At 34.8% G+C, this 24,332-nt stretch overlaps 1 protein-coding gene across 3 annotated transcripts in view; it reads left to right on the top strand.

Moving 5' to 3' along the window:
* PIK3C2G (phosphatidylinositol-4-phosphate 3-kinase catalytic subunit type 2 gamma) overlaps nucleotides 1–24,332 on the top strand; it is a 207,400-nt gene that overhangs the window by 81,300 nt on the left and 101,768 nt on the right. For all 3 annotated transcript variants that reach the window (XM_068659641.1, XM_068659652.1, XM_068659631.1), the window contains exons 16-18: nucleotides 3,780–3,968; nucleotides 12,492–12,585; nucleotides 13,741–13,835. In XM_068659641.1, the coding sequence (XP_068515742.1) occupies nucleotides 3,780–3,968; nucleotides 12,492–12,585; nucleotides 13,741–13,835 (378 nt within the window). The remainder of the gene's footprint in view (nucleotides 1–3,779; nucleotides 3,969–12,491; nucleotides 12,586–13,740; nucleotides 13,836–24,332) is intronic.

Below are 24,332 nucleotides of genomic sequence, written 5' to 3'. Positions count from 1 at the left end.
TGGACAGAAAAATTTCTAAACCCTGTGGTAGAGAAAGGAGAAAATGGCTAAAACCAGACAACTGCATGGCTGTCCTTGTTACAGGCTGTCAAATCCAATAGCACTGTGGATGTAACGTGGCCAGGGCTTGGTGTCCACAGGCTCAGCCATTAGAGAGATGGAGTGCTTTTTCCTGGTAGGCACACGCAGTACATCTGACATCTGACCACACAAATCAGACCAGACACAAGGCGGTGCCTTCCCAGCACATACACAAAGACACAGAACTCTCACAAAAGTGGACAGCACAGAGAGTGTGATTCTGTTCTTCCACTCTGCATGATCAGGATCAAAGTCTGCCAGTAGAATATATCCATGAACATACATATTTATATCTAAATCTTCAGCATTAAAATATCAATTGCTCCAGAAGTTGAGCTCATTTTATTTAGTAGTTGGCTCCAGATCTTCCCTCTTTCCCCAGCTGTTGATGACCAGACATAAAAGCCCTCAAGTTCACAGCCATATTCTGGTTGATGGTGTTTGGACCGCTTCCTATTACACACACACGGGTCTCCCCAGTTGCTGTTTGAGGCATATGGTCTTCACAGCAGCTGACTCTCAAACCCTTGTCTCTCTGGTAGTTAGCTCTCAGAATGCTGGACCCTACGGCCAGCATCTTTTGGATGTTGATTAGTGATGGGTCACTTGAGGGTGTCAGTGGAAACGAAGGAAGTGAACCTCAACATATGGCTCTTGTGCTGCTCATGGCCCTAAATTATGTGATCTTTGGTGTCACCACCAAACCACATGAGGGGCAGGGGGATGGACTAAGAGAGTTAATTAGTCACTGCCAGCCGCTTTGGCTGAATTCTGAAAACAATTGAGATGTGAGCCTTTGATTTCTTTTAGGATTACTGTGGTGGAAACACAACCCCCCAGAAAACTAGCCATCTGGGACAATGGCTGCACTTCGAATGTGGTACAACCTGCTTGTGCACAGTGGCTCCCGGTGGAAGGATCAGACTGGTCTGAAACCAGGAAGATGACAGTCTTATTTCTGCCATCTTTCTTTCCTTCATTCATCATTTTCCTTATACTTTTTCTACTGTTTCAGCTTCCCTTTTTCTTTTCTTTTTTGCCACTTGTCTAATAAGACTCTACTTTGCCTACCAGTCATAACAAGACTGAATTTTGATTAAAATAGCTACTTAGAGCCTGGTAGATAGTACAGGTCTAAAAAAAAAAAAGGCAGTAATACTGCACACTTCACTAGTCTGCCCACAGAAGAGAAAGTGCAAAATGGAACTGGGGGACAGAAATTTGAATTTTCTAACGTTGTTTTGCTTTTCTGACTCTTTTTGCTATTTTGTCTTGTTCTTTTCTAGGACTGCACATGAATGTTCAGAGCACTCAGAAGCATTTAAACTATTTCTTACCATTTCTCCACAAAATAAGTGATAATTAACACCAGCTAACAAATCTTCCACAGAAGCTTTTCCTTCATTTAAAAGGATTAAGAAAAATTATCAAAAAAAAAAAAAAGGAAACTACTGAATTATTTAGGTTTTAAGTAAGATGTTAAAAGAAAAAGCTCAATGAACTGCATTTTTATCAGTGAATAGGGTTTATTATATCTTAACCCATTTTAGACAAAAAAACAGCCTTAGTAGCATAACAATCTGCAGATGTTATATGTACACAGAATAATTTTACCACATATCTTAAATGTCGCATCACATGTATGTGTGAACTTTTAGTACAACTAAGAAAATGAAATGAAAATCTCAAAATTAAAATAAATAAATAAATAAATAAAAACACCCTAACCTTTAGTTTCATCTTGAATCTTTAAAATATGTTAATCTAATCTTTAAAAGATGTTAATCTAATTTCTTATAGAAACATGGCAAGACAAAATGGCATTGCCTCTAAAGCAAAGTCAAAGGGAGAAATGTAATATTTAGAAAACCTAATACAACAATTGATTTCTTATCTCCCTTTGTAAATTCAGTGGAGGCTTTAGCTGCTTTAATCTGAACAACAGATTGTCTAGTTTGGAGGATGCTGTTTGAAAGCTTCAGTCTCTGCTTAAAGTCAGCATATAAAAGAGGTCCTTTAGCAAAACCGTCCTGCAGAAAACCATCTGAATGCAAAAGAAAACAAGATGGCAATAAAGTCTTAGACCTACTTTTATCTCTTTTTCTGTATGACTTCTTCACAGAGAGAAACATCTATCTGTTGTCAAAATAGATATGCTGTGAATTCTGATGCAGTTTCTTAAAATGACTGCTAAAACGATACTTTTCTCGAAATGATCACTAAAAGACATGACAGAATTTTTATCATAGGGGTATGTTCTTCTTTTTCTTCATACATTTATTTCTCCTAAAGGAAAGGAATAAACATTCCTGTGGCATTAAAAAAAAACAACAAACAACACCTCTGTTCTATCACTCTCTGTTTCAAATATATAGCAATTTAAAACTGTAAAAAAAGAAAAGTTGCTTGGTGAAAATAGAACCACAAAGGAGCTCATTGCTCTAAGCTGTGAAAGCTGCAGTCTTGAGAATTTGAGAAGGACAGTGATACTTATTTTGTCTAAGAATGCCCCCAAATCATTGCAAATAGGAGGAGGAAGATATTGACAGGTATGGAAATGCTTGGATTTTGAAGCCAGTTTATACACATTCAAATAATATAATACTTGACTGGAAATAAACTATTTGCTTACTACCTTCTACAAAGTTTCTTACAACTTGCTCTGAAATATCCAGATCAGCTTAAGGTCATATTTAAGTTATCTTACTGAGTAGATGATCACCATTCATATCAACTATGACCAAGAATACTGATGTTTGTCTTGGCTTCGGTAATGATTTCTGTCAACTGGAGACCATTTTGCACTTTCAGAGCTTTGCTCTGATATCAAATTTAGGACATTGTCTGGGCTTGTTTCTCATGGGGGATTTATTCTTCTATTTTTTGATGATACTAAGACCTAGGATTTATTATTTTGAATCAGATATTATGGTGAAATATTGTGTGTTATCTGGCTGTTTTATCATTGTTATTCATCCATCTCATATCTCTGTGTGGAATTCTGTATTGCATCCTTTTTTCATAAGTACAGAGAAACAGCATGCTAGGCCTTGCAAACAGAAGCCATTGGGAGCTTTCCTACCATTCTGCAAGCTCATGCTAAAATTAGGTGTGATCACACTGCGTGTGTGTGTGAATGCATGTGCTGTCATGTTCCTGGGTACGTGCATGGATGTACCTAAGCCCCATTTTTATTGCAAATATGCTAGAAATAGACAAGTCTGTGTTAGTCAAAGGAAGACCAAGGAAGAGCAAGAATGAAAGCTATGACTAGGAGTGCTGTATGTGTAGTTGTTACACTACTTAATTAGAGATGATATGTAGCAGATGGAGGTAACAATAATTTACCCAGTGAAAACTGCACCTTCTTTGTCAGAAAATCTCAGTTAAAATGAACAAACACCAACAACAGAGTGGAGAAGAAAAATGAGAGTGCTTGGAAAGTGAAATATCCATACATGTGTGTCTTTTGACACTTCATTTTTATATGACCCAAGGCTGACAGATCCAGAGTATAAGTATCACTTTTCTTATAAAAGCTGGTCTGCAGAAAATGATATCCTACCCCAAGGAAAACATGTACTTAGCCGAAAAGCAGTATTCTGTATGACTTGGTCCCCCAGTACAATAAAGTTTGTTGCTACACAAAGCTCCAGGTGGTTTTAATTTCAAACCAAATTTCTAATCTTCTCTTCCAGACTCTCAGAGCAACAGAGAAGAATCTTATGGTTTTATCGTTACTACTGCAATAATCAAAATTGCTCCCTTCCTCTGGTACTGGGCAGTGCACCCAGTTGGGATCGAACAACTGTATCAGAAATGTATTCTGTCATGAGGAGATGGAGATTTTCTAACCCTCTAGAGGCATTCGGGCTCCTGACTTTCAGGTAAGGGAAAATTAACAAAGTAGGAAAATAACGATAAGCAGAATGATCACATGCTGCTGATTAATTCAGCACTTCAGTTTGCTCAGCATAGGATCATGCTTTCTTTCAGTGATTGTGCTTTTGGTTCTGTCCCTGTGTCAAACTGAAGACGTAATTGCAACTCCTGTGATAACCTTAAATTGAACATGCTGGCCCTGCCTTCTTGGCTGAGAAGATATCCTATTTTTCAGGATAATAAAAAGAGTATTTCATGCTGTATAGCCAATTCAGTCAGTTTCTGGTAGCAGGTGATCAGTCAAATACTTAGCATTTACATAACACTATCTTCAAACTACTGTGCAGACATGAAGTAATGGGAGATAAGGAGGACTGAACTGTGCTTCCAGACAGTGATACTGTCTAAATACGTGCAGACCCACCTGTAGCCCATCTATTTGAAGAAGAAACTTTGATGCCAGGTCCCCATAATTTGAGTAACTTCTGTTGTGATCCCACCCCCACTTCTTACACCAGGAGCTGACTGTCTGTTGGGAGGCTTTCCTGATGTTTGGGATAGTCTATTATGTAATAATAGTAAGTGTCAGAGGACAGAATTTTGTCATCAGTTATGTTTCCTGTAAAGACTTGGGAGGTGTTTTGTGTTAAGTGATCTACCTGTGAAAACATTAAACCTGCAGATGAAATGACTGAGCAAATCTGGCTTATCAAGCCCTTACATGTCTGGATAAGCAAAAGCTGCACCTGTTTTGCAATCTCAGTTCCATATTATACACAGCACATTTAGAGAAAAAAACTACTTCACCTAGAACCTCACTTGTTGAGAAAGGACTGTATACACTCACCTCCACATTATTTAAAAAATAAATAAATAAATAAATAAAATAAAACAAAACAAAAAACAGATATTTAATAATATAAAACTAACTTTTAACTGATATTTCCCTTTAAAAGTGATTTCCTAAGAATACCCGCATCTCAGTTTTATATAAGAACAAACTAAAATATTAGAAGTTTCACGTGTTTGTGTATATGTCTTATGTTTAGTGGGAATGATGGAAGGAAAGATCCTGAAAGATCAGGGTCTGGAGCATATTTGGAAAAATTCACTTACCATTATTAAATGATGAAAAAATAAATATAAAATAATTTATAGAAGATCCATGTAAAAAGGACTATGTGGGCAGCATGTTGTTTTCCACACCCCAGAGTAGCAAGAGAGTTTGAGACAGTTCATCAGAGCATTCCAAGCTTTCAGATCTGACCTTTTGTCGAATTTTGATACCCTGTATGAATGGCCTTTCTGCAAAGGGCTTGATTGTTCCTCGAAGATGCAGCTCTGCATCAGGGTGTGGTGCAGAAGATTAGCCCTGTCAGGTGCTTCACAGGATTTTAAATATGAGTCAGTCTGTCACAAAGCTTCTCAGTGTGTACTGGATGCTGCATACATGCTATTCATTCTGGCAAAGATTGCTGGGATGGAAAAACAAGAAAATGTCATCACTTTGTCTCTCCTGGTGCCACTGTTGGGTGTGACTGGCACCTGCAGGGGTGCCAAAGAACAAGGGCTTCTGATCATTACCTTAGTTTGTTTGCCCCTATAATTTCTTTCCCAACAAAGATAACATCAATCTGTGTTTTGTTTTGTTTTGTTTTTTTTTCACCCTAATGCTATGAAAAGTTGTGGATCACAGTACAAATTTTAACAAAATAAAAATTTTAAAAAAGTATTCTGTCTTCCACATATCCCCAGGATTTTATAGGTGCATGAACAACTGGGAAGCTAACCTTCAGAAACAGAGGGATTACATTTCATTAAAGATTTCTAATTTCAAAGATGTCTAGGTTGCATGATTCAAGTTATTGGAGGTGCTAACTCATTGTGTGAGTTAGAAGGCAATGCCAGAGAGCTTAGGGAGAGGTATCATGACCCATCAGATCAAGCCTGGTTATCTGCATCTGAGTTAAACCTCTCTTTTCAACATTCTGATACTTCTATATTGTTTTCTACACAGTTAAATGTACACTTTAATAGATATTTCTTGTTCTTTGGGCATGTCTCTCCTTCTGCTTATGCTCTTCAACTTTCTAGACATATCTCAAGGCAGCCAAATGATACCATACTTATTTATTCTGTGTAAAGTAAGAACATTCATAAATTGGAAGCACAATCATGTTATATTTCACAGAGAAATTCAGTAGCAATCTTACATCCAGTACTTGTATCGAGTGCATTGATTCTTAAAGCCCTGGAAGCCAATACTTAAAAACCAATGAGTATTTGTTTAGTTGATTAAGATGGGATGAAGAGGCTGGCATGGAGAAGTACAGAGTAAGATTTTATATTATTAGTTTTACTACTAATTTCAGGGTAGGGTGATTATAAGCTATTGCCAGACTTTTAATTTTTTATTATTTTTTTTCCAAAGGCAGAACATATAGAGGTGGTCCCTCCTACCCAGCATTGCTTATTGGTGCCTTGTCAATTTTACTGTTGACTTCACTTATTGGGCTTGGTAAAAAGACAAATTTTTACAGAATTAGAACTTTCTCTGACTGTATCTACTTTGCATGGCAGACTAGCCAGGGAAATGACACCAGTGTGCTTGTTTATTCAGAGAATTTTCTTTATGACAGAGAGAAGCCAAAGACAGTGTTAGAAATGCTATCGTATCTGATGTATTGCTAGAACGTGAATGTTTTGCGTATGTATAAAGCAATCATACTTGTAAATTTTTGTCAGGTTATTTTGCTATTCAAATTACCTAAAATGAAAGGCAAAATGAATTCATTAACCCAAATAGCAGAATTTAGGCTCCCTCCTACTTCTCTCTGGCCAGGAATTATGTACTTTTAGTTATGGGACCCCTTAGCCTTTGACACTCAAAGTATTACCGTTCATTTTCATATTATTTAGCAGAATATCTGTTGAGCTGCAGAGGTTAGGTTATATACCAATGTATATGAAACTCACTTTCTAACCAGTAATTATAATAAAATGTGATAGTTTGAAACCAGAGGTTGTTCACAAACCTTTGAAAGCCAAATTGATTTTAGAAGTTTTGAATCAGATTGTCATTGTTTGTTTGTTTGTTTTTTAAATTAATTTGAAGTATTCAATACAAGTCTACAACTGAATTTCCAGTAGAGTATCTGTAAAACAGCTAGAGCTGAAGCATATCTTGCCTGCCTGCATCTTACTTGGTTTAAAGGAACATAGCTGTATATCAATGTGGGGAGCAATCAGGGGCGTATGCAAAGAAGTAAAGAATAAAACAATAATCTACACTTAAATTTATACTTTGATACATTGAATATACTACTGATAAATTTATAAAACTGCTTTTTAGTAATGTACATGAAATTTAGTGGTAATTTACATGGGGTTGTATGCATTGTTAGGAATAGTCAACTCTTTACATTAAGCAACAGAATGTGATTAATTCCATCTTGTTTTTTTCATTGCCTTAAAGTTTTGTTAGCTTGCTTGTCAAAATTATGAAAGTACTGCAATAGACAGCTATAATAGAAAAATTAGCAAGAGATTACTATGTAGCGTATGGCATGCTTTCTGTACATAAAAGTACAATCTAATCAGATCGTTAAACATGTAAATATTAGTTTTCCATTTTATTTTTTTGTTTTGTTTTGTTGTAACAAAGAACAGAGTTTGTCTGTGGAGTGGCAGGGACTTTCTAGATCACACAGTTTTCCATATGGAAGAGTACTTTTTGTTTGTTTCTTCTTTCCCTTGTTTTCTCCTAGGATATGGATTCCCATATGTGACATCACCTATTATTAGTTGTTTAGGCAAAATTTCTTGTAGACACTGTATATGAACATTACTTAACATATGCTTTCTGTAAGTAAATTCTACAGATCCGTCTGCCAATAGATCAGCACAAAGTAAGAGCTAGTGTGTCAGACCATCAACTTTGCAACTGATAACAAAGTTTTTTTCTTTAAAGTGGGTGGGAATGGGAAGGGTTCACAATCCGTATCACAATGAGTTTCTTTCAACTGAAAATTACAAAAACACCATGTCCTTTTTAATAATGCAGTTTTTTCTATTTCTATACTTTCTTCTAGACCTTGCCATTTTCTAATTTTCATGTGTTTGCATAGTGTTTTCTGTAGAAGCCTTCAGAGAAATGAAAAAAGAAAACACCACCAATAAAAAAAAAGCCCTGCTGATGTTATCTGTAACAGAAATGCTAAAACTAAAGGGATTCCTTAGTTTCATTCCTTCTTTATATTTCTTTTCTAATTACTTTTAAAATACTTAAACTGTCACCCAAAACTTATTTGCATATTACTTTTAAAAGTTCTTCCATACTTTCTCACCAGGCCTGGTTGTAGCTGTTAGTGACATATCCTTTATTATTTAAAGGTTTTTTGAGTTTGTACTGGTATCTTGATTCCAGTAAGTTTGCTAGCTCAGCCTTCCTTGTTTCTAACAGACTTAATAAGATGTGTTTCTTAGGACTGTAATCATTCTTTTTTGAAAATGCAACAGAACAGAAAGTTTACACTAGAAATATAAACGGACTTGCAGAAATACGTGGCACATTATAAGCCTCTAACCTAAAAAATTTATCATGAAAGGCCATTCTCCACAGAGGTCCTCATGTGTTAGAAAATGTAATGAAATGTACAGTGCCATTTATTTAACAAATATCTTCTAGTACAGGGTTATCTGATTATTGTGGTTTAGCCTCAAAGGCAGCTAAGCACCACACAGCCATTTCCTCATTTGCTCTCTCTCCTCCTCCACAGTGAGATGGGGGAGAGAATCAAAAACAAACAAAAGAAAAAGGTAAAAACTCATGGGTTGAGGTAGGCAGCTTAATAGGATAGAAAAGGAAGAGGAAAATAATAACAATATAATAATAGTAATGATAATAAATAAAGATGATAATTAAATATATAAAACAACTGATTCACAGTGAAATTGCTCACCACCTGTCAGCTGATGCCCAGTCAGTCCCCAAGCAGCGGACAGCCCACCCACCCAACCCTCCCAATTTTTATTGCTCTGCATAATGCTGTATGTTACGGGATATCTCTTCTGTCAGTTTGGGTCAGCTGTCCCGGCTATGTCAACTTCCCAGGTTCTTGTGCACCCCCAGCCTTCTCAATGGCAGGGCAGTATGTGAAACTGAAAGGTCCTTGATTTAGCGTAAGCACTGCTCAAAAACAATTAAAGCATCAGTGTGGTGTCAGCATTATTCTTATCCTAAATCCAGATCACAGCACTATACTAGCTACTAGAAAGAAAATTAACTCTATCCCAGCCAAAAACAGGACATTGAGGCAGCGCAACAAATATATCTTTAAAAAAAAAATAAATTAAAAAATCACATCCATTTCTCATTTACAATCAAAGCCACCACTGGCAGATGCCAAAATCTCAAGAGAATGTCGCAAACCACAGGATGCCTCAGCAGCATTTGGTTTTCTGTTTGAATCTGATTTAGCTGAAAGGTACAGCTAGATAAATAGCTCCCTACTGGCTATCTATATGAAAAGAATCAAGGACTGAAAGTTGTTCTTACTTATAAAGCAAATTGTAGTGTACACTCATCCAGCTCAAAATTAAGCTTTTTCAGGAGCCATCTTAAAATCTCATGGGAGACCCAGCAATTTACAATTACTTAGACAGAAGTTATAACATGGATGGCTGTCAATCACTGGTATCATGTAGGGAGGAAAGTACAAAACAGCAAAAGGTTTATTGAGGTTAAATATCAAAGGAAATCAGTTTAATAAGTTAAGGAGAATCTAGGTTGCAAGACAGGCTGTGAAGGGGACATCTGAAGTTCCTCATAGTGTGAACTGTTGCTGAGGATTATACAAACCAACCATCATTTACATATTGTTTTTTCTTCAGTAGCATTTCTGAGAATAGAAATCTGGGATAAATTTACAAGTCATAATCCCCGTTGGCGGAGAACTTAGTTTACCCGAAGTGAGGGCAAATATTAAAAGAAGAAAGCTACAATATGTTACAATGCAGTCAAACAGATGCATGAGGATGTAAAAAACTGTAGGTTTATTCACTTACCTATTGACCAATAGCTTGTTGGTCAAACAAACAAACAAATAAACATACAGAAAAAAAACAAACCACCACAACTAATAGTAATTGGAAATCTGAATAAAAATTACCAGTTTCAATCACATTTTATAGCTATGCAAAGAAAGAGTCAATAATTTGTAAGTGCTTGTTGTTTTTTTGTTTGTTTTAATTTTCATTTTTAGCTAAATTCTTAGATATTTTGTTGACAATCTTAAAACAGCTAGGGAGAGAAGTGCCAGAATCTCTGTCTTCAGAAGCCATTTTCATAGGTCATTTCAGGAATCTGGTGTCTATGGTTCAAAACCTTTCAAAAACTGATCAGATATACATACTTCAGATGAACTCCTGCTTCTTAGGAGGGTGCCCTAAACACTGTAATATTGAATCCATTGTGATACAGTCGTTTCATCTTCTGTGCTTCTTGAGTTTTCAGTATGTAGAAATGATTACATATTCATTGTAGCAAGCCCTGGAAATCAGGTTTGTCCCCAGTATCCAAACAATGAAGATGTTTTCCTTAGGCCTAAAGTGATTTCTTGCAGTGAGCCACAGAGACGAAGTCTGTTTCTCCTCTAATCAAGAATAATGTATTACTGAGATCAGGTTTGATGCAACACTCAAAATTTTGCAAGACTGTTCACTGGAAACCCCCTCAAGCCCAGGACTGCAAGGATAGCATAGTTTCCAGGCATGTGAAACGTAGCATTTCTTATTCAGATCGCCTTCTAGACCTTACCACATTATTAGATTTCAGCAAATAAACTGATGCATGTGTGCATGAGTAGCATAAGCACCAGTTGTTGTAGTTCCAGTGTTTCTGAGGATGTTAAATGTTTGCTCAAATAGAAATATAGAAGGTAAACCAAATCAAATTAAATATTTTTCTGCTGTGGTCCTAAACAATGTTGAAATTCAAAAGAGCAATGGATATTACATTTGAGATTTAGCAAATTGTCAGATGGTTAAGGAAATACATTGATTGCCTATTCCTTAAAAAAGATCCAACTCAGCCTCAAGCTAACCTTGAGATTTACATGCTGAGGGAAACAGTTTAGTAACTAAGGCCAACAAATTACCCAAAACCTCACTCAAGATCATTGTGACAAGTGTCGTGTTTCCTGAAATAAATAACCTGTAGATTTTTCACTACAATGCCTATGAACTTGAGCTCATCATTACTCTAATCAGATTTCATGTAAATACTTTTGCTAATTTAGGAATAATCTCAGTTCTGATTTATGGCAAACTAATTCTAAACAAATCAAAGGTTAGCTGTTGATTTTGGGGGAAGATTTAGATTAAACTAATTTTGTTGTTCTCTGTTTAGCTGTAAAAAATATAGGAGTTTCTCCCATCATAATATTACATATATTCTAATGTTGGCTGCTAATAAGGACAAGCAGTAACTAATATTTTTCTGCTTGACTTGGTGCCAAGCATAGAACATACTTTGCTGTTCAGTAACATGTTGAACTAGGTGAGAAGGTAAAGATTAATTTCCATATTATTTGCACATTTGGTAGTGAGGCCTTTGGAGCAATTGCAAAATTAGATCATGGGATGATACGAAAGGGATTAATTTTTTTAATATGTAGTCTTTCTTCAATTATGTTTTGTTCTAAATAGCCATATGTATATTGAAGACTTCATATTGCTAACTGGTTGCCTATAACATATAAGTAAATAAATAAATAACTCTTGTAAAATAGGCTAATTTGGGACTAACGTGATAATTTATTTATAAAGTATTTCTTCTCTCTCTCCATAAAGGCCCTCTTGGCATCATGCTTGCAATTATTAACTGTATTATAAACATCATCAAATAGGTACCATAGCAGACAAATAAAATATTAAAATCTGAACTGAGCCACATTGCTAAAATGACAGGGGAGGGGGCAGAGAAGGAGGAGGATGTTGAAAGAGCTACAGGTGGTAGCCAAGTGCAGCATGGAAGTCAGGCCTTTCAAGTAGGTCCAATAATTTATCTAAAATGAACCCTTCTGTTATGGAAAATTTCAAGTTTTCAAGTTGTTGCTCAGAACAATATGTCTTCAAGTGACTGTTGAGAGGTTCTATTGCACAGAAATTTTGTATTTCAGGTAAGTAAGAACAGCAAGGGAGGACACAAAATTTCCTTTATATTTTGATATATATAAAGGAAATTATAACGTGATAGTTCAAGTTAAAAAAAAAAAAAGGATTTGAAGATCAGTGTTGTGAGTTGTTTTTTATCCTTGTGTGGCATTGTAACAGTCGATTCAATTAAGCTATCTGCTATGTGTTTCTTGACTCTTGTTACAGTAAGGCAAATGAATTGGTTTTTTCCTATTCCATTTTGAGAGAAAACCTGTTTTTCTAGTATATAGTATCAGTGAGAGCTCAAGAGGGTTGCAGTGCATCAACAGTGGCTTGGTACCTCTTAATGATATCTATTTGTTTTGCTTTAGTTTTCCAGATAAAGATATTCGCAGAACAGCAGTCCAACAAATAGAAAATCTGTCAAATGATGAATTGCTAGAATACCTCCCACAGCTGGTTCAGGTAAGAAAGAAATTGATAGCCAAGGAAGTCTTCTGTCCAGATCAATAACTTCATTAAACATTTTGGTTTCTTTCTTCATAATACATTATAAGAGGAATAATAAGAAAGACTGATCATCTGATGTGATGATTAAATTAATAGGATTGAGGCACAGACTGTTTTTCACTCAAGAAAATGCAGTTGTTTTGGCATACTGATTGAACTTTTCCATATACGTCAAGAAGTCTTTTCCACAACTGGGAAAAAAAAAAAAAAAAGTTGGGGGATATCAGGGTTGGAAACATCTGAAAAAGTGAACAACTGAAATGCTGCTATGACCACCAGGCCAGGCTTCATTGCAGTCAGAGAATGAGAGGTTTCTTTGCAATTAATTGCAGTTTTCTTAATACCAAATATATCGGGAAAATCATTGTCAGCATAGAGTAACCAGACCAGGTTGGTTGTAGAACAGTCTCTTTAGAGAGGTACATTGCTTTTCACTGGAAATTTATATTTTACAAGTAATGGGCCCACTGCTTTTAAAATAATTACTTTGTGGCTGAATAGGTGCTGTTCTGCAGTTAAGGAGGAGGCAGCCAATCAAAATCTTTGTCCCCTTACTTGGTACCACTATACACAGATTACTTACACTTCATCATTTCAGAGTTCCTTTTTTTAAAAAATAAAATAAAATTTATATATATATACATATACACACACACATACATTAGTATAGACACATAAATATACATGCATGCACAAATCTACATAATCCATTTCTGTGAAGCAGCGGAACCTGCACATCTTTACAGCATTCAGCAGAGTAGGATGCTTATGTTACATTTCACCTTTATCAGCTCTTGTTTCACAAGTAACTTTTTGGATAGAGTTTATTTTCCAAACCAATTAGTCAGGGTAAAATTTCAATATACTAAAGGCTACATATTTGCATGTTTTTTAACGTGTCCAGAATCAGGGTGATATCTGCCTGTCTTACAGATGATGGTAGACACTTACATCCAGAAGTTTCTTTATTCGTTCCCTATTCTCTGTAAGTTGGATTGGTTCCTTCAAACTATTCACTGGAGATAATGTTCTTTCTGATTCATTTTATTTTATTATAAAGGAAAGACAACAAAATCAGCATGAAAGTGATTCTTATTATTGTCTGTTAAGGTGCTTAAGTTTGAATGGAGTCTTGAAAGCCCTCTAGTAAAACTCCTGCTGCATCGCTCTCTTCAAAGCACACAAATAGCCCATCAACTTTACTGGTAAGATTATTTTCTATTAATACCATATAAATTCTCCATTACAGTGGATGTTATCCATAACTTAATTATTGACAAGCTCTGTTTTTTTTTAAAACCAACAAAAACAACTATTTTTTTTTCTTTTTTTGCTCCCTCATTATTCTCTTTTCAGTATTGGGTATGGGTAAATTGTAAAAAAGACCTACTGATCTCTGCCTTCATCCTGTCCCTACAGGGAAAAATAATAATAATAAAGAAGTCTATTCACTCAGGTGTGATACCATTTGTAATCTTCTTCTTCGTCTATTTTGAACCAAATGTAGTTTTCCTTGAAATTTGCAAGATATCCAAGCAACATTGGCTTCCTGGTAAAAGGTCCTGCTTTTGTGATTTCTCTGACCTCTTCTGAAGATTTCAGACTTCTCTTATGTGTCAAAGTCAATCTCTTACTCCATTTGCGTATCAGTCTAACTTGTGATAGTAGTGTTTCAAGTAGTTCTTTTTAGTGATTATGGCGATGCAACAGTTCTTGACAGTAATTGCCTTTCACCATCAATCTGTACAATATAATTGTACAGATTGTATTTGTAATTGTATTATTTGCATGCAGTGATTACTCTGTTTGCTATGCTGTTACTTCAAGGCTCTCTGAATAGGAATGTGGCCTTCTGTCATCTGTACTGCTCTGTGATCTGAAAATCAAGCTGGTTTTCTTTGCATGTTTAATAATGATGGATGAAATGAGCTTTCATTTACAGTTCAGCTGGTTCAGACCTGTGAAAGCAAAAGCTTTCCTCCCTGAAAAGCAAAGACAACAGCTCGAAATGTAATCATTTTGTTGAAGAAGTGTGAGGTTGGAAAGAGCATAGATCATACTTTCATACCTGCGTGATCTCTGGAAGTGTTAGTGTGGATAAAACAGAATTTAGAGTGTCTTTCTTTCACTGAAATGAGTAGGATAATAATAATATGCCTAATAAGTGTATCTGTCAAATAAAGAGGAACCACATTTAGCAAGCCATTTTTCTGACAGTGCCTAAAATACATGTATGACTGAGACTTCTACTGTCTTATATTAAACTTAGTCATGCTGAATATGAAATGTCCCATCTAGACTCCTTAAGTGTGCCAACAGAGATAGTAGATTTTCTGTATAATTAGAAATGTTTTCTAGAGTTGAATGGACAATAGGAACATCATCAGTTTGGCTGTGTTTTCTTTCACTCTTTGGTGTCAGAAGAACAATGATTATCTGTAACCTTCTTCCTCCTTATTTTTCAATGGAGACCTGTGTAGATACCTTTTTTTTTTTTTTTCTTCCCAAATTTTGTTTGAGTTGTCTGATCATATATACAGTCTTGGGTAAAATATGGCAGATATAGTATCTTGGGTAATATATATCCTTGTCTGGCACAGTAGAATTTAATGTGGCAAAATACATATGTTTTATATATAGCATAATATATAACATTAGATATACATACCTCTTTCTAATAGAATATTTCTGAACATTCACTGTATTCTCTGCTTTTCAACTGATAGTAGTCCTGTTCACATCATCCAACTATCAGTTATTTTTCAAGCACTTTTCCTCCCTGTGTGCATTAACAGTTGGAGATATCATCAGCTATTATGTATGGATTAGATATTTTGAGTATCCTCTTGAGCACTGATTGCAGATAGAAACTACTGATTTACTAAACGTCTTTCTAGTTACACGTATCCTGGTGTTGTACACGATTGTGGACACTTCCCACTAATAATACTTCCAAACTCTATAAATAGTGATTTGCTATTTATCCCCAAATGAACAAGCATAAAGAAAGTATCTTCTACTTGAAACGTGAACTATAATTTTCTAAAGGGACAGCTTTTGATTAAATCTTAAAATTAGTATGTGTTTGTATGTATATGTAAATATACACATATATATAGTACATATGCACACACAAATACATTTTGTATATGTAAATGTATATAAATATTCAAAGATCTACATTTTTACTTTAATAATATAAAAATATAATTTCTTTAATAGTTATTCCTCAGAGTGTTCTTTCATCGTTCACAAGACAGATGTACTTTTGTCAGCATTATGATCTTGGAAGCTAAACTTAACCATCAGTTGGCAATGTACTCTTAGCATGCACTAACTTTCCCTGTCAGTTCAGTAAAGTCAGATAATATCATGAGAGAAACACTGTGTTAATGGTATAGATATTTGAATTTTCTTTCTTTTTCTTTTTTCTTTTTTTTTTTTCTTTTCAAACTCTGCTTCAGTCTGGATATTTATTTATTATAATCTTCTGGATTTTCAGTACCTTATCTGGCACACAATCCTAGCAAAGATTTGGCTCCTTTTTTTTTTTTTTTTTTTTTTTTTTAATGTTTAGCTGCCTAAAGTAATCATGAAAGCATCGGGTAGTCCTGTTCAATTTAGTGGAACGAGCATGAGTACCTCTTTTATTTAGGCTTTTTGTTCAAATGTTTCAGTCTAAAATGAAGAAATTAAATCAAGCACATGCTTTTAAAATTTTGCCTCTTGTATTCATCACATAATATACTTTTCGTTTTTGGCTACTCTGTTCCACCATGTTCTCCAGTAGTAAACAGTTTTCTACCTACCTAACATTTAAATTTATATAATTATTAATATTTTTGTTCCATAATTTTAAAACATAGTTTCATAAGTAATAAAATCTATTTAGAAAATTTAACAGTAATTTCATATTAATAAAGTTTTCCTTTACTTTGCAAATTGAATTTCAGTCTTTAAGGAAGTAATGGAAAACAGAGGATTTCTTCCAGTCATCTCTAAAGAGATTTTTAAAAGAAACTCAATGATTTAATAATATGGGCAACATATGTGTGCGTGCACACTCATGCATGCTCCCATAACTTCTTTTAAGAAATGCAGTTAGATAGCATTATATTCTCTGAAGCACTTCATTCTGTTTCATTACCAGATTAGCAATCAAATAGTCTTAGAAGCAAGGATTGGTAAAAACAAACATTAGAAACAAGATTATATCTATTTTAATTGTAATAAATTATATTAACATCCTACTATTAAATAATTCAATATTATGCATAGTGTACCTACCCAAAATAGAACTTGGAATGGAAGACTCTAATGTAATTCAGAAAACTGGTGATGCATTTTCATGACCACAGGGGAAACATCAACTGAGTTAAATTTCCATGTTTTACAACACTGTTGTAAATCTAGACACTAGTTACCAGAACTGGTGGTGACTGGCAGCACTTAGTTATTTTAACGACAAACATATTTTTTAATAATAGCTCAGTTATTTAAAATTGACTCAATTTCCCTGCATGCAAGAGATAAGCTGTTACCCAATAATGATGTACCAGCTCATCATCTGTTTAATATTAATGTTGGATAGCAAATTGTTGGAGACCTTGCCATAAAGCACTGATAAGTTTGTCTAAAGATCATATTAAAGGAAAAAAAAAAAAAAAAAAAAAAAAAGGAGGGGGGGAGGAGACATAAATTGGCACAGGTGGACAGAATAGAATATTAATTTTAAGATTCTTGTGACATCTTCAGCTGTTGTAAATCAGGATAGCTTCAGTGAAAGTAAGTCCATTCTTTGCTTGTATCTGCTGTGTATTTGTCCCATTAATTTTGCTATTTAGAGTGAACAGGTAATTTGATCTTTCACCCTGATTTTTTTTTTTTTCTTACTGTGAATGACTTTTCCCCTCTCCAAATTCTTTAGAAATTTAGGCTGTCTGCATCTGTCGGTGTTTCAGCTTCTCACTAGTCCTTTTGAATGCACTTCCTTCCACAAGGAGATTAAATATTTTCTTTTGAATTTGCCATGCGTACAGTGTCAACACAGGACCTGCATACAACTGAAATCCCCTTTTAGTCTTACTGCTATGTAACTTCCTCATATGTGTGAAGCATGGACAACATTTACTCTGGTCAACTGTCTCCTAAATGTTTACTCTAATTCTAGTCTTTTCCTAGCTGAAATCCTGAGAGGGGAGAAGGCTTGAGCAAATTTTCCTGTTTCCTTAGAGCTATGTTGAAAAGCAAAGCTTTAAGCTGGTTCTAGCATAGCAGAAGAGTTGCTTGAGGGGAAAGAAACCTGCTGAGACCCTTTGGGCCATTTCAGCTGCTGGCAGTCTTTGTTTATCTCCTTGCTACTGTGTTCAACAGACAATTTTTTTCAGTTTTTGTCCTCAAGTTTTAATCCACACCTCTACCTCTGACAACCTACCAGTTTCCCACTTGCTTGGAGCATTTTTTGCTTTTAGTTTCTTTCATAAGTGGCAGCTGCAACATACAATTGAAACAGCTGGCTGGGGCAGCAGGTGGCTAGGAATATGTCTCACAGATGGTTGCCTTTCACAGGAGGATTGAATAATGGGGAGAAGTGCAGTGTCCTCTAAGATTGGTGGCAGCTGCTTGAAGGTGGTGCTAGGAACAGGTTTCATTGCTGGGGAAGAGTGCTGGTGTTTATAAATTTTTGCAGAGCGTGAACATTTTATATGCTTAGCTCAAGAAGAGAAAAAGCTAAGTGAAACCCTTGTAGGAGGCAAAATGTTCTTTTGTAACTTCTCTTCTTGGAGTTCTCTTAGAGTTTTAAGTCACTCAAACTTTATAGAATTTTTCTGGTTTATCACATTTTTCAACTACATTTTGTCTGATGACCAAGAGAAAAAGGAGTTATCTTCTGTCTTTACTACGATGCATCTCAGATAAGAATAAGCTAACTCTTGGTGAAATCCAGCACACTGAAAGCAATATGAATTAGACTACTGATTTCAAGGCTAGACCATCGTATTTTATTTTTATCTCTTTTTCTGCACAAAAATAGCTGTAGGAGGCCAAAAAATAAATAGTAATAAGAAGAACATAAGCAATGTATTCAAGTTTAAAAAGGTATCAGTTATATTCTTTCACTGGGAGGTTTGTCCCTCAATACTGTTTTCCAAAATTGCTACCACTTAGTTTTATTCAGTACTACAGGGTTTAAAGATCAGGATTATTGCTTTATATTTTCCAAAAGGATTGTTCTGTTATTTTTTTCTGTCAGAACTAGTCTACATTAACTATATTTTACTTGAAGACTTCAAAAGAAGGAATACATCAAGCAGACGTTCATCTGTCCAACACCCTTAATTATCTTAATATTGAATAGGCAGCCATTCTCCAGCTCCTTCTCATCCCACATTATGGTGTCTCTCTCCCACAGTCAGAGGTTGTCAAGTGTGCTAATCATTAATGAAATCCTAAATAGCTGTGTAGAGCAGGCTGAAAAGCCCAACCCATTAAAATGACATTAATGTAAATACAAAAGTTATCAATTTTGTTTTGCATTAATTTGGTTCTCCTAATCAATCAGAATCAGAACACTTAATCACATATGTAACTTTAATCCTGTGAGTAGCCATCACAGCATATCTTTGATGAGTTGTTTTGCTGCTCTGCATTAGAATTTGAGTTCAGTTATGGAGTTACTCTATCCTACAGCATTCTGAGGCAAGGTGTCATTCATCCAAGTAATGATTTTAAGTTTCATCTGAGTTAGGAGGACTTGATGTGATCATCATTGTATTTTAGTCTGTAGAGAACCTAAAACATAGAGTGGATTCACACCTAGGGATTTTCATTCTGAATTTGAAATGCTTACTTAGGAAACATCAATAATTTGGAGTTCTTTTGCTGTAGTTACACATGTGTATAGCATATACAGACTATATAAAATACAGTCTTTAGACTGTTATTTTTTTTTTGTGAGGTAAGGATTTAACTGTCCAATGTACTAAGTGTGTCATTATTAGCTATGTGGGACTCTAGTTATTGCCTTAGAAAACTAATTATTTTGTTTTCTAACTCACAGACTTTCAGTTTTCTCAGACTCCAGTCTTAGATAAAGATGGTTTCAAATGTAACAAAAATATTTTGTTATTAAGAAGAAAAAAGAACGTAACTCTATCTGTTATTTTTGACCCCCAGTATTTACAGACTGAGTGGGCAAACAGTACATTTAAATGAACAAAATCATGTCTTGCATTTAAGTCAACATAATTTGGTTGTTAAGGAAAAAAAAAAAAAAAAGCTGTTTTGAATTCTTTTTTTTTCAGCTGTAAAGAAATAGAAGAGTGAATTGGCTGTGACCACAGCTGAAGTTGATAAAAGGTGGTAGTATATTGTAACATTACTTATCTGTTCTAGGTCTGTCAATTCCACTCAGTAAAAAAGGACCAGGGAGCAAAACCAACTATTAGATCTCTGGTTAGCTATACTTCATAACTGCGGCCTTCCTCTTTGGCTCTGTTTTGGACTGATTTCTCCAGTACAGTAGTGGAGCATGGTTTGGAAATAGTTCACTTTGGGAACCACCCCAAAATAGAGGATGAACAAAAGTGCCCAAGCTGTGACACACACTGTCCTCCAATGCTGCCCTGCCCATGCTTGCATGTGTGAACCATCTGAGGTAGATAACACTGACCTTCAGCCTCTTTTAATTTCACTACTATTTGTGGACTATAACATAACCCTCACGCTATTTCTGATTCAGTGGGCTCAAATAATAAACTGAGGCTCTATCATTATTATCATTATTATCATTATTATCATTATTATCATTATTATCATTATTATCATTATATAACAATTAATTATTAATTATTATTAATCATTAATTATTATTAAATGTTAATAATAATAGTAATAATAGGTCTCAAATAATAAATAAATAAAGATTTCTGATTCCCAACCTTTAGAACAGAGGAAATTCCATGCCCAAAACTAGAGGATTAACATTGCCAAATGCAAAAATAAAAAAGTCTCTAAGGGACAAATTTATCAGTGTGTGTTACTGTAATGAAAAATATGCCACCACATGCATGTAGAAGCAAACAGTTGGATCTGAAAAATAAACAAACGTGAAAGATTTCTTAAAAGAAGAAAAAAAAAAAAGAGCAAGTAAGCTTAATTATTTCTGCTACTTCATGATTTATAAAGTAGCACTAAGCAAAATGTTTTTCAGTATATTATTTTTCAAAACACTACTTGTCTGTTTTCTTTCATTTTTGCTCCTTTTACATTTAAAAATATTGAAGCTGACAAATTTAGTTTTTCAGTTGAACTGAAAAACTCCCTATTAGGTTAGAGTCATATCTATTATAACCCATTCAACAGTGTAACTGAACATGAAATATAGGTGTTGTCTGTTGGGATATCCTCTGTGGAAAGGAGTGAGTGTGTTGTTTTAATGGTCTGTTACGTGTCTCATGCTTGGATGTGATGGACTTAAAATGACCAGCTTGTGGGATGGAACAGTGCTGAAAGCTCCCTTTCTCCAGCTGTTCTGGCACAGGAGAAAGACATCCTCTTTGCACAAGCCATAGCTTTTGACCAAGGAATTGGAGCTGGTGTTGCTGTGGCAGGGATTCAGAGCAGGGTTCTGTGTAGCTGTCAAGCTAGGCTTTAATCTGCTCCTTTCATCTTTCTTCCATAAAAAATGTTTTATTGTTGCTTCTTTCAAAAACAAAACAGCCAAAATCTATCCTGGCAGATACTGCACATAATCTCTGCATGTCCCAGAGGAACATTTGGGAAGTAAATCAGAGTAGTAATAAATCAGGAAAACTTTTGACAAAACATTCATTTAGTTCTGTCACTTCAAATGGATAATTTGCAGCCATGAATTTGATTGATGTGGATGATTTGTTTTGTGGTTCTATACTGTGAAAGGCTGCTGGAAGGAGATGACAACATAATCCGTGAAGCTGTGTCTTTCCATCAAATATTTCTGCAGGTATTCATTGAGCTAGGCCACTATATGAAATGGGACCAGTTTAATAATCTGAAACATAAAACTCATAAATAATGGCAGTAGATGTAATGTAAACATGACACAACATTCCTAAATTGGACCGTAATGACTGTTCAGAGTGAAATCCTCAGTTGGAAAACAAGCAGCATGGAGAATCTACTGTGATTCTCTGCTGAGCAGCTGCTATTGTGGTGAAATGTTGCATTCTTCAGCTGAGGGCAGCCCTGCAGTTGAGAGTGGTCCTCCAGCAAGCTGCTTCTCTGCTACAGAGTTGTGGTGATACCAAGCAGATTCTGATTGCTGAAAATTATTTCATTATGATCTTCTTCGTATAATTTTTCTACAAATGGCAATTATCATTTGCAAAATGAATCTGCAAATGTTTCAAATATGCATCATATCATGTTAAAAAAATAAAATAACCATTGTTCTGTTATATATAGAAAGGTCTTTTACTCTACCCTTTCCAGCTAAGCAAGCTTTTGTGTTTTAACTATAGCTGTTTGAATCAGTTTTTGACAAAATTTGTCTTGAGCTACCCTAGAGAATTGTTTTCAATACATTTTTCTTTGACTGTTTCACAGAGTTCTTACTGCATGACTTGTATAAATGCAGTGCAGGCCCTGAGTTTCTTGAATGGATATGTTGGGAGTACTCATTTATGGTTATCATGCCTTAGTCAAAGACAGGTCAAAGATTGAAATTTTAGTCTGACAAGACTGAGTTTAGTAAATCGTTCCTATTTCTGATTATTTTTTTTTTTTGGTGACATCTTTAGGGAAACGTATGAACAAACAGAGAGGTTTGAACTGGATACAGGACATTTAGTATAATGAATCATTGGTCATTTTAACATCACTGTCAGCTGTAGGCTTCTGTGGTTAATATTTCTGGGTTTAATCATTCCTCATCAGAATGAAAGCTAGGCCTTGGACCTATGTCTAAATGACTGAAACATTTAAAAAGAAGAATCATGAACAAGACTTTATTAAATATATGCCATCAATACATAATTTGAAAGAAAATTACTTTGTGACTAATGGGAATTGTTCTGAGAAAAGAAGTCCCAAATGTAAAACCAAATATAATTATTAACAGGTTGTAAAATAAAAACGTCAAAGACTATAATAAAAGATGGTATTTCTACAGAAGAGGTGGATAAGGTTTGATAAAAGTTCCTGCAACATTAACAGTGCAAAATTATTATAATTCAGTATTTTAGGTATTTGCAGATAGTTAGTATTCCAGGATTAAATTCAAAAAAATCCTTCTGTTTGAAAATATTTCCTTAATCATTAATTGTTCTCTGAATGTTCTTCCATACTAAATGTTATGTTACTCTGTAATCATAAGTTGTCATTTGGCAGGGGACCAAATTAAAAATAAACTGAGAGAGGAATGAAAGAACTGTCTGATGGGTTGCCTTTGCACTTTATTTTTTTTTTATAAAACAATACTGCTAACATGCTGTAATAACGTCTTTTTAAGCAAAAGAATTGCAAAGCACCATGTCTCACATCATCTTATTCAGTGTTTTCTTGGCAAAGAGCCTACTTGGTTAAAACTGGTATTTATTGCAGACTTGAATTAAATAACAGAAAGTGATTAGTGACCTCTAAAAGAATGAAGATTCCTCTCAAATCTAAATCCTATAAAACTCTAGTCAGTTGTTCAGACAACTATCACAAATCTCAGTCAAAAGGAAGACAGCTGGATTGTTCTTTAGCTTTCACTATGGTGTCTGTCAAATACACAGAACACTATTTTTGAAGTTCATTACATTATTTCATTCTTTCAGAAAGAAAATCAGGCTACAAGAATTGCCTTTTGTCTTTGAAAAGTCATTATTCTAATATTCAGAGATTTATTATTGTAATATAACAATAGTAGTATTTTTACTGAAATAACTCTTATATGATTTATGGCTGAAGGATTAATGTAGAGTTAGTAAGGAATTTTTCACTGAAATCGTTTTGAGGAAATGTTCACCAAAATCAAGGCTTTTCACAGAAATATTCAACTTAGATACAAACATTTAGATGTGCAAATGATGCAAACATTTCTGAAGTGCAGGATGAAGCTGAGAAAAACAGTCTCGATTCTTATGCTATTCACTGGAGATTTAAAAGTAGAGAATTATGGCTGAGGTAACCCTGTGAGTGTTGCATTAGGTAATTTTTGACTGGTGTATATATATATATATATATATAGATTTATTTATATATATATATATGTATATATATATATTTATTTATTTTTATTTTTTCCCCATTTATTGTTTAAAAGAATACCATCCCAAAGCCATCAGCATGTTTTTTTTTTTTTTTCCAACTCAGCCTAGGGGAGGTTCAAGTCACATTTTAAGACAGTCCCTATAACAAAGGTTGAGATAAAAAGTTCACCTCCTTCTTTTGGTGTTGTCTGAATTGCTCATTACTAAACTATTAAGTGACTGTTTCACTTCTTTGCTTCAAAGCAGGCTTGTTTTTAAACACGATAATCTCTGACATACCATTTGTATCCCTGCTGTATAGTATGTCACCTGAGTGCTGTTTCCTGATGGCAATTTTTTGAGTGAAAACCCAGTTGCTTATGTTTTTTTTTTTTTTTTTTTTAAGTTATGTGGAGGGTGGGGTGGGGTTTAAGTTTAAGGTTATGGTGTTTCTGGCATTATGTATATGGGAAATTGATTGAAAATTTG

The sequence above is a fragment of the Anas acuta genome, chromosome 1 (genome assembly GCF_963932015.1).
Source record: "Anas acuta chromosome 1, bAnaAcu1.1, whole genome shotgun sequence".
Taxonomy (NCBI): Eukaryota; Metazoa; Chordata; class Aves; order Anseriformes; family Anatidae; genus Anas; species Anas acuta.
This window is presented reverse-complemented; position numbering and strand designations above follow the sequence as displayed.